Consider the following 11,580-nt stretch of genomic DNA (forward strand, 5'->3'; position numbering starts at 1 on the left):
AGTACAAATCAAATCTTTTAAGCACTCTTCAACTGTACAGTCCATTACATTGAACAGTCTCGTAATCCCTCTCATTCCCGTGTGGGTCGGTTCATTCATGTTCACTCCACCTAGAAGCCTGCCAGGAACCGCTCATTGTTCGTGCAGCAACTGATGGCACCGACGATCACCCCCCGCCCTCTTCGGCCCCGGGCCTCACATGCCCACCAGCTTCCGCTTGGTTCGTCCCCGAACCACACCGTACTAAGAGAGGTCGGCTCTGATACCAACTGTAACGCCCCAGATTCGACGACTGTCCTCACTGTATCAAGACTGGTCTTTCCAGCGTGCTTATGTCCTCACTCACACGCACCCTGGGAAACTTCCTAGGAGGTCACCCATCCCGAAATTGCCCCAAGTCAAGCACGCTTAACTTTGGAGTTCTTATGTGATGAGCTACCGAAAAGAAGATGCACCTTCGTGATATGAGTAGTACAAATCAAATCTTTTAAGCCCTCTTCAACTGTACAGTCCATTACATTGAACAGTCTCGTAATCCCTCTCATTCCCGTATGGGTCGGTTCATTCATGTTCCCTCCACCTAGAAGCCTGCCAGGAGCCGCTCATTGTCCGTGCAACTGATGGCACCAGCGATCACCCCCGCCCTCTTCGGCCCCGGGCCTCACACACACGATTCATTAAATCCATAAACACTGCGGGTGCATTAGTCAAACCGAAAGGCACAACTAAGAATTCATAATGCCCATATCGTGTCCGAAATGCTGTCTTAGGAATATCTTCCTCTCGGACTCTAAGCTGAGGATATCCGGAACAAAGATCAATCTTGGAATACACAGAAGTACCATGCAACTGATCAAACAAGTCGTCAATACGCGGCAGAGGATACTAATTCTTCACAGTAGCCCGGTTCAACTGCCGATAATCGACGCACATTCTCATCGTTCCGTCTTTCTTTTTTACAAACAATACTGGAGCTCCCCAGGGTGACATACTAGGTCTGATATAGCCTTTCTCCAGTAAATCTTGTAGCTGTTCTTCCAGTTCTTTCAACTCTGTCGGAGCTAAACGATATGATGCTCTAAAAATAGGATTTGTCCCTGGCATCAATTCAATGCTAAGATCTATTTCCCTTTGAGGCGGAAAACCGGGAATCTCATCAGTAAATACATCTGGAAAATCCTTGACAACGAGAATGTCTGAAACTTTCAATCGTTCTTCCCGTGTTGCATCAAGAGCATAGATAAAAAATCCTTCATTGCCGATTGACAACAACCTAAATATTTCCATTGCAGATACTAATGGAATTCGAGACTGTGAATCATAACCATTAAAATTTCATTTGCTGCCATAATATGGTCTAAATCTGACAACTCCATGGAAACAATCCACAGTGGCTCGATAATTCGTCAACACATCCATACCCAGAATACAGTCAAAATCAGTCATAGCTAATTTGATTAGATTTGTTATAATAATATTACCCTCAAATCTAATCACACAGTTCAAAACTATCTCACGGGACATCAAATATACACCGACAGGAGTAGCAACTGACACAGTATCCAACAAAGGAATAGTAACAATCTCATGCTCATCAACAAATGAAGCAGATAAAAATGAATGAGATGCTCCTGTGTCTATCAATATGTGTGCAGGATAGTCAAAAATATAACAAATACCTGCAAAGTACATAACGTCATTTCACATCATATAGACGTCATAATAAAACAGTTCATGCGTACCTCAACTGACTTAATTTACCACAAAATATCTTAAATCCTCAAGAAAGTCCTGGAAATGCCAACTCAGACAAATCACCTGAATATTAATTTAAATGGTCTTATTATCATATAAAAATTTCAGAACCATTTAAATTCACTTAAAATCCATTTCCAACAATTTAGGCATTTTAAATTTCTAAAATCTCAATATTCGACTAAAATGCCTAAAATCAACCATTTCTATTTTATCGTCGCAAAGCATCGAACTAGTTGATACTCGATTTATTCATCTCATTAATTCAAAAATCCCTTATTAAATATTCTGAAATTTGTTTAATACCTCGAATCAACTCAAAGTTTGTACCTACATCCAAAAATATAATCAATGTCAATATTGATATCAGATTTAACCAAAAATGAAATAACCCTTAAACAATTTCTGGAATCATAATATATACCTCAATATATATATCAAAACGAAGCTTATGACCAAAAGAACAAAATCCCTTAATCAATTTCTGAACTCCGGCGACGTACGGCGACGATTTAACGAAGAAACGGGCGACGGGTTTCCGACGGGTTTTTGAGAATCTCGAATTTTCCTATCAAAAGTGGTATCAACGGAAAGCTTACGTCGAGAGCTTTCTAACCGTATATTTAGTTTAATTTTTAGATCACCGGTGCGGCCAAAATCGACGGTCAAAGATTCGAAATTGAGAAAGAAGGAAAACGAAGCTTATGGCAGAAGGTTACGGGAGATATGAGAGAAGATTCAAGTTCCTTTCTTTTCCTTTTTTTTTTTTTTTTTTTTAAAAAAACTTACTTAATAAATGGGCTGGGCTTTGGGGAGTTCTTGGGCTGGGCTCTCACACTTGGTACAGCTGCCTAACAGATCAATACTGATTAATTTGTAAGATATAATTTTTTACTATTATATTTATAGTTAATTAAAAAAAAGCTATGACTAGTTAGCAAATTATAATGTAAGATAATATATTTTGTCTCAACTAGAAGTTAGACCAATCGAAAATGTGATGTTTGAGTTGTTATAGTTTTTGGTAAAGTTAAAAAAAAAAACGATCATATAATAAAATAATATTTAATAATGTATTATGAAAAATATTGTATAAAATTAATTTACTTTATCTATTGATTATTTCTCAAGTGGTAAAATATATAGATAACATACGCTCTCTTCATGTCTTCACTAAGCTTTTTTGTAATTCCAATATTATTGCCCTGAAATTTTCCATGCAGGATAATTTCCAAAATTTATTAATGTGACAATTGTTTGCCACACGCGGACCAATTTCTCGACCTTTCTCATTTAAAAATAAATTTAATTTAATTAATCGTTAAATATCTTATAATAAAGAATTTATTGCAGGAACGTCGTAAATTTTCATTCAACAGTCAACACCATGTAGGATCGCATTGATGTCACATAAGAATGGCCACGGGTCGGGGGTAGTTTTAACCAAACCCGAAAGCCGACCCTCCAAACATTGGACCCGTCCCGTGAACCCGATGGATCTAATCCGAATTAGACCCATAAACTCGTCAAATTTATTATTTTTATATTTTTTTCAAATACAAAGTAAAAAAATTAAAAACTAATTAATCATAAAATTATTTTCAATAGTTATATTAATAATATTTAAGAAAAAGGTATTGCCACAAATTAAAATGTATTAATTTCAATTAAAAATTAATTATCGATTTTTATTCAAGTAATAATTAACAAAAATGTGTAATTAAATATATTTATATCAATATTTTCTAAATATTTAAAAATAAAATTTTGAATAAAATATTTATTATTAAATATTTGAAAATTTATAATTTTAATATAATAATAATAATAATAATAATATATATTTGTTTTTATATAAATACGTATATGTCGAGTTCGGGGTAGGTCTGGCTAAACCTAGGTTGTGACCTTGTGACAGTGGAACAATCCATGCACAGATTTCTCCACGAAAAACTAAGAGCTGCTGGCCTGGTGTAATGCCATGAAATTTGATCTTGCATTAATATAGTAATATAATATAATATAATATAATAGTACGTAATGTGTGGTGTAGTTTAAAAGTAAATCAGTGTGGTATATATAAAATTAAGGAAGTAAAGCATAATATTGATAATTTAAGAATTTATTAATATGTCATATATATATTGAGTTTTTATTTATTGTCGAATAAATTAAATGCACATTACTATTTGAGAGGGAAGCGTTTGGTATAGTTGCGCACATGGCCGTGTCTTTGTAATTGATATATATTGTGCGTTCCGTCGTCACAAGATTTGGATTGCGATTCATTCAATGTTAAAATATATATAGGCGTAGGGTCCAAACCATGTGATCCAGTGAACTCATTTTTTATTCTTATTTTTTTAAATCATCTACTCAATTTCCAAACCGGGTTCGACAGAGAATGGACAACTGAGAATGGACAACTGAGAATGGTATTTATGACTACAGTAAATTTTTAATCTCACACTGGATATGTTGTTGACGTGACCAGATGTTAGTAATGACATGTTCGGCAGCATTATGGTGAAATAGGAATACAGAAGAAGCAAAATAATTAGTATTCTAACGTGTCGTTTGATTCGTGTGATATGATAAGTAAATGATATATAATAATAGTGATTATAAAATAAAAAGTAAAGATAAATAAATAAATTATATGATGTTTGAGACGATTTTAATTTGTTTGATTGTTTTTGTTAATTATATTATGATTACTAAAATGCTCTCGTCATATATTAATTAATAATATATTATTAAAATGATTAAATAAATAAATAAAATTTATAGAATTAATTTATTTTAAAAATTTATAAATAAAATTAAAATATTAAATTAATTATTAAATTTTCATTAATTTTAATTTCCGTAAACAACTAAAAAAATCGATTAATATTATAGAAAATAATTAAAATTTGATAATAACATAAATATACATTTATTTTGATAATTAAAATATTAATAAGAATTTGAATATTAAATAATAGTTAAAAACAATTATAATCTACGGTTAAAAATAATATAATAGTTATTAAAATATGATCAATAATAGTTAAATTATTTATAATATTAGTCAAATTAAAAATTATATTTAAATATTATTAAATTTGTTGAATTTATAATTATTTTAAACTTTAGGATATCAAAAGAAAATTTAATTAATCAAACATCATCCCTTCTCACCCAAAAGATTAAATAATCATCAACAAGAGGATAATAATGCATACAGTGCAGGCCGAGTGTGGGTTGAACGGGCCTATCACAATTTTAATCATTCACTACCAAACATATGATAAGTGAAAGATTAAAAATCAATCATCTTTTATCATGCATACCAAACAATACCTAAGACCAAAACTTTAATGAGTCACGTTTGAGCGAAAAAAATCCCCCAAAATACGACGACTATAAGACGAAACCTTCAATTTTTTTCCGTCAAAGGGGAAGGGGTCGAGGGAAAATGCATGTTGGTTGATAAATTCCACGTTTGTTGAATTTTGGCCTTCGGAGCTTCAATCGATCAAGCCTTAATCATTAAACCATTTTTGTAAATTACATAAAATAATGTTTTTATTATTTCTCGCCTTTACAGCCTGAAAGATTCTAGCACTTCACATGTCAGCATTTAAGACCATCATCTGTATTTCAAAACCCCATACATTCTTACCATTTTTTTTAAATCACAACAGTCCATCATTATATTTCTATATTTCATATGTCCTGTGCTACTTTGATGAGGTCCAACTTATTGAGATAATCAAAAACTTGTATGAGACGGTCTCACAAGTAGTATTTTGTGATACAGATTTTTTATTTGATTCATCCATAAAAAAAAGTATTACTTTTTATTGTGAATATCGATATGTTAACACGTCTCACATATAAAGATTCGTGAGACTGTCTCACAAGAGACGTACTCTATCATAGAGATTGTGATAATTTAATTTCACAAATACCCAATCAATCATATAGGTTTTCTTATCTTTTCTTTTTCAAATATAGAGTTCAATGAGTATGAAAACAATAAACGGACAGAGAAAATTTATCCACCCAGTTCTAAATAGTTAATTGGAAACTAAAATTAGTGTGGATGTAACCAACCACATTCAAGTGCGGAATTGCTAATGAACAAGAATGGAATATATCACAAATTAATCCAATAATATTACGTTGTCATTCAAAAACTCAACTAGAAGATGAATATCAGACATCGATCAACACTTTCGAACCATACATCAATAAGACAAAAAAGGTGAAGAAGAAAAAATCCATAGTTAGGGCCTAAAATCAGAATGTTCAGTAGAAACACACAAAATCTAGCTATAAGTTTGCCATTTTCCTTGAACAACAATATAATCAAATCTTAAAACAAATCTGAATTTTCATCAAATGAGAAGTTAGTCAAATAATCTTTCCCTTGATCATCCAGCAGCCAATTCTCCAGCACCGATAAGGGGGCCAATCCAGTGGAGTCGTCGAGTTTCTTTTCACCATGAACGAAACTATTTTCTGGAGAAGCGGGTCTCGAAAACTTAGAAGTAGAAGATTCAAAAGACTCAAATGTACCAAAAAGTGATTCAAATGATTCGGACAAGTTTGTGGTGGAAGTTGACTCTGCGGTCACAGCATTGTTCGATGAATCTTGAGTACTAATCGAACACTTGGAATCTTCAGATTTCGGCTTGTTTTTCACCCACCCTTTAAGCAATCTCGCTATGTTCTCTGTGCTGGACGCGTAAGAATATGCCTGCAGCACCGGTTTAGCATAAGAAACTGATTCATCTTTTAGCGTCGACTGACCGCCAAAATGACCCGGTTTTTCGAAGGACAATGCATCTTTAAGGGCTTGTTTGGCTGTGTTTATATCAGCTTGGAGCCTTCTCTCCCATTGCCCCCTGGAAATAGAGTGTGAGTTTGATGAAAATCCATCAGAGCCCATTTCAAGCTTTTTAAGCTTCTTCTTTAAATGGGTGTTCCAATAGTTCTTTACATCATTGTCTGTTCTTTCTGGAAGATATGAAGCTATGGCTGCCCACCTGGATTTTAAACAAATCCCAGATTCAGACGTAAGTAATTAATCAGTGTAAACTTGTTTTCATTCAACTTATCGTAGCTTATAATTACTTGTTCCCAAGAAGATCTTGAAGCTGGATGATCATCTTTTCTTCCTGATCAGTGAAGCTGCCTCTTTTAATTCCAGGGCGGAGATAATTTGTCCATCTCAGTCTGCAACTCTTACTACACCTCATTAGACCTGTAAATCAAATCAAGAAACAATCAACCAGCTGGAAACTAGACATTCATAATCGAAAGCCCCAAGTAAGAGATCAAATTGGCAAGTAACCTGTGCGTGTAGGAACAGACTTCCAGTTACCAGCACCTTGCTCTTGAACATAAGAAACCAAAAGTATATCTTCTTCCGGAGTCCATGGTCCTTTTTTCATTCCCATTTTTTCACAGCAAGGAGGCCTGCCCATTTCCCTTGTTTAGTTAATGTTTCTTGACTGGATTGGATTCGATTCCACTTAACTTTTGAAGCTAAGTGTGGAGAACAGTAGTGCTAGCTTATATATATATATCTCTCGAGATCTAATTCTCTCCTAATTTGTAGTATATTTCTTGTTTGGAAATAAAAAGAGGAGACAATGGTCTAATGGGCACAGGATGTCTCTCATCCGCATATATAGAAAACAAAGATGGTTTTCTTCTCTAATCTAATATAACTCGATGACAACGCTGACCTAACAGATGGACTCTCAAAGAGTCAAAAGTTGACAGCAAATTAATGCATTAACTGAATGCATGATCTAAAGTCAGCTGTGCTTCTATTATTATCTATGGCGTCTTCTGTTTCTGATGTGTTACCAAAACCGCGTCGCATTCAATGTGGATCACTCATTATTGAAAACCCTAATTCAATTTGACCTTTTCTTCTGCCCTAATTCTATGCAACAGAGTACATTCTATCGTCTCATATCATATTTATATTATATTATATTTATATTATTAAAATAGTTAACCCATGATCGATGTACACGCGCAATTTATGTATGATAAATTTAAAAATTACTTTTTTACTGCATATCAGTAATTTAGAACCGTAATTAATTATTTTGTAGTAAGGACGTGACATCGGACATTGCTAACTTGTTTGATATCATGTTAACAATTTGACTAAAATAATAAATAATTAAAAATTAATGTATCAAAATCAAAATTCGAAAACTTAGTATGAGACACCAAAGAAATTAATTATTTGTAGTTAATTTTGTTTGTTAAATAATTTATATGTTCATTCAATTATCACAGTGCGTAAAATTTTGTTTCAGCTAAATTGACTAATCAAAACATATTAGTTTGGTAACTAAGTTCAGTGTAGTCAAATTTCATCAAAAACAGAATAATTCAGATAAAACAAACTTGATGGGAATTTTTTTGATTCTTTAGTTTTAGTCGATTGCTTTCCATATTTTAGAGATTATTAGTCCTGTTTATTCTAAATATGGTTTGGCTTAACGTATTTTAGTATAAATTGGATTCAATTATTGACCAAAATTTGGATTGTTCTATTAGTTCGAAAAACATCATGAAAAAAAAATATTTTATATTTTGGTATATGTGTGTTTATGCATATATATGATTTTATATCGCTCAATATTAGTTGGCAAAAATTTGTGTGAGACGGTCTCACAGGTCGTTTTTTGTGAGACAAATATCTTATTTGGGTCATCAATGAAAATTTATTATTTTTTATGCTAAGAATATTATTTTTTATTGTGAATATCGTTACGGTTGATTCGTCTCACAGATAAATATTCGTGAAACCGTCTCACAATATATCTACTCATATTAGTTAAGTACTTTACATTAATGCATTAGATATAAATTTACTCCCAATTCTATTTATAACAAGTCACGTCTTCTTTCCTTCCCAATATTTTACTGTGTTATTCGTGCATCATCTTCTTAAGTCCAAATCCAATTGAAAATATATATAATATTTAAATGTGTATATATATGGTTATTAAGAAAATTAATTTATTTTTTTTTAAAAAAAGATTTATTTATTCAAATGCCAAAAACTAAATTTTTTTGAAAATTAATTAAGAACTATCGAGTGATTTAATTTCCTTCTTTGCTTGTGGGTCGAATAAATGAGAGATATTATGCAGGCGGGGACCTAATTTTTATTGATTAATTAGTTAATGAATTAATTATCATCCTTTCACGCAATAATTGATAAATTAATTCTTCATAAATGTTCATTGTTAGATTAATGCTACCCCTAAAAAGGTTTTTAAGGAATATTAAGTTTCATTGCCTTTAGTTAAGGCACCGCCGCATTGGGTAGTTGCGATAATTAAAGATGATTGTCGCATTATTAACTTCAAGAAATAAATATTCTCCATTTATATATATAGAAATATTAAATATAAAACCTTAGCAATCCATTTTTATAGTATCTACATAATCGTTTCTCTGTGATATTTTTTTTACTAAATCAATTAATATGTAAATTAATAACTTACACTTGAGTATTTTAAAATTTTTGATATTTTGGTTATATATTTTACTGTGCAATTATTTTGTAGATTTCCATTAGGTAAAATAATTGTTACAGTAGGTGTATTTCATGTATTTAAAAATTTGACAATCATAATATTAAAGTTAATTACTTTGGACCTCCAATTCTTGATAATATAGTATAGAAGTATTATAGTATGGATGGATATAGAATGTGACCTGTAAATTTCTTGAAAAGGCTAAATAAAATTTAAGCAAGGATTGGTTTAAGAAGATGGCTAGCATGCCCAAATGCCCTGTCACGGGCAGGAGAATTCAAGAGGTGATACTCACGGGAAATTTAGGGTTCGATCCACGCAAGCGTCACTAATCCAGACACGGGCTTCAAAATTACCCTGGGCGTGAAATCACAAATAAGACCGTTAGGAGGGGGCTAGGAGGGTGTCCCGGCGTAGCCCCTCCGACGCTCAAGTCAGAGACTGAGGATATATGGGGGGAGCAGCTAAGGGCGCTGCTGAAAACAATATATCGAATCCAATAATCATACGCTCCAACCTGGTATTTATAGGAGAATACATGGGCTTGTCATGGGCCATTCACCTGTGGGCCTTAATGATGGGCCGGGAATTTGGGCCGGATCTTGATGGGTTCATCCCTGGGTATCAAGGGGTATCTGCTCGTTGTACTAGTTAATATGTTTTTGTTTTTCACATCGTGAGATTCACTGCGCGTGGTGGTCTGAATTTGGTTGTTACTGACTCGTGGTGCTGTTATGTTCTTGTAGAAAAGGCCAATCACTAAACTGGTTTGAGGAATGTTGTGTAATTTGGCAATGACGAAAGTTGATCCGCAACCCCATGACCATATATAATTTGTCAAGATTTTGTGTGACATTATTACCTTCATGTGGCTTGTCTGCGATAGCGTAGGGCACATGATCCGAAAACTTTTGGATGTGTCAAGATGCTTGCTTTTTGCGTGTTTGTGCTTATTACATAATTTGTAAAGGATGCGAACTTGTTCGTCACATATGACTGGCATCAAGGCAAGGCTTGTTCATGACAGTCTGTCTGTCTAGTCCTCATGATGTCAGTCTCTGGGGAATGTAGCTCATTTTTTATGGACTCATGTAGATCATATCCATATATATAACGATGGGATGGTTGTCGGAAACTAACTATTACCTCAATGGGTAGTTCGTCAGTGTATAAAATTATTGCATGTTTGTGTTGATTCAGTTTGTGGATAATCGCCAACTAAACATTCTCATTCTGAGATTGATGTATATTTGATGGAACTTGTGCATGTTTTCAATTCTTCTGTTTGTTCAACTAAGCTATAGAATGAAATAGAGCATGTGAACTATTTAAATTATTTTTATTTATTTGCAAAACCACTTAGGTTGATAATAAGTTCAGTTGATAACACTTGATTCAGGATCACATGCATGGCTGTAGTTTATTTCAAACATGTCCATATATTTAATTAAACAGCTTTGCAAAAAGATTTAATTAAACCTAAACTAAGATTATATTCGTTATGAAATTCATATTTGTCCAAAATTACAAATTATCTTCAAAATTTATAATCTAATCGTGGTCTTGAATCATAATATCATCATTATCTTATATTACGAAAATACAAATTTAACGGTAATGTCACGGTCTTGCTAAACTAATATTTCTATTTGCTCAATTTTCATCTTTTTTGAACTCATGTAATCATGTATCTAGAATTTACAACAAATAGATGTTAAGTCTTTGGGAACTCAGTGAGGGAATAAAATTGGGTTTAGATATGTATAACTATAAGTAGTCAAACATTAATATCTCATTGCAGTAATAGCCGATCGATAATCAGTCATAAATCAATAAATCAAAAAATCTAAATCTGAAGTATAACATGACCAATAAAAATGAAAAATGCATAATATGATGTAAATATATGGATAAACCTAGTATTGGGGTGGAAGTATAAATATTATGCATAACATACTATGATGAAATAGTATAAATATTATGCATAACATTTCGTGAGGTATAACATTTGACCTAGTATTGCAGTAGATTCTAGGTCAAATGTTAAATACTATTATTTCACGAAATCGGTAGAAATCATCACGGTGGAGAAACCTCACCTCGATAACTTACTATTTCACTTGGTTTATGAGCTCAAGCCGAAATAATTTCTTATAAATATAATTCAAGTAAATTTATATTATGTAGGATCAAGAGTAAATGTTGAAATATAAATTCATTTTTGTACAAAATGTGTACCGAAATAGTTTTGGTTAAAACTTGA

General features: G+C 32.5%; 1 protein-coding gene and 1 long non-coding RNA gene across 2 annotated transcripts; both read right to left on the minus strand.

Moving 5' to 3' along the window:
- Nucleotides 1-1,663: 1,663 nt before the first annotated feature.
- Nucleotides 1,664-2,450, minus strand: LOC142538101 (uncharacterized). Its single transcript, XR_012818647.1, has 3 exons — nucleotides 2,180-2,450; nucleotides 2,062-2,085; nucleotides 1,664-1,818 (listed from the first exon to the last, which is right to left on the minus strand). It is a non-coding gene; the product is annotated as an uncharacterized LOC142538101 (long non-coding RNA).
- A 3,458-nt stretch (nucleotides 2,451-5,908) lies between these two features.
- LOC142537086 (myb-related protein 306-like) lies at nucleotides 5,909-7,489 on the minus strand. The gene is made up of 3 exons (XM_075642649.1): nucleotides 7,100-7,489; nucleotides 6,880-7,009; nucleotides 5,909-6,791 (listed from the first exon to the last, which is right to left on the minus strand). Exons 1-3 carry the CDS (start codon nucleotides 7,230-7,232, stop codon nucleotides 6,119-6,121), a joined length of 936 nt encoding a protein of 311 aa, XP_075498764.1. The 5' UTR covers nucleotides 7,233-7,489; the 3' UTR covers nucleotides 5,909-6,118.
- Between the last annotated feature and the right edge of the window lie 4,091 nt (nucleotides 7,490-11,580).

This window comes from Primulina tabacum, chromosome 2 (genome assembly GCF_025594145.1).
Source record: "Primulina tabacum isolate GXHZ01 chromosome 2, ASM2559414v2, whole genome shotgun sequence".
NCBI classification, from domain to species: Eukaryota; Viridiplantae; Streptophyta; class Magnoliopsida; order Lamiales; family Gesneriaceae; genus Primulina; species Primulina tabacum.

What these genes read in the sequence shown, in the direction of transcription:
- LOC142537086 (XM_075642649.1), bottom strand. Translation starts at nt 7,232, where the DNA reads ATGGGCAGGCCTCCTTGCTGTGAAAAAATGGGAATGAAAAAAGGACCA. An exon ending in GTCTGTTCCTACACGCACAG is followed by an intron (nt 7,010 to 7,099) that starts GTTACTTGCCAA and finishes TTTGATTTACAG; the next exon opens with GTCTAATGAGGTGTAGTAAG. An exon ending in CAAGATCTTCTTGGGAACAA is followed by an intron (nt 6,792 to 6,879) that starts GTAATTATAAGC and finishes TTTAAAATCCAG; the next exon opens with GTGGGCAGCCATAGCTTCAT.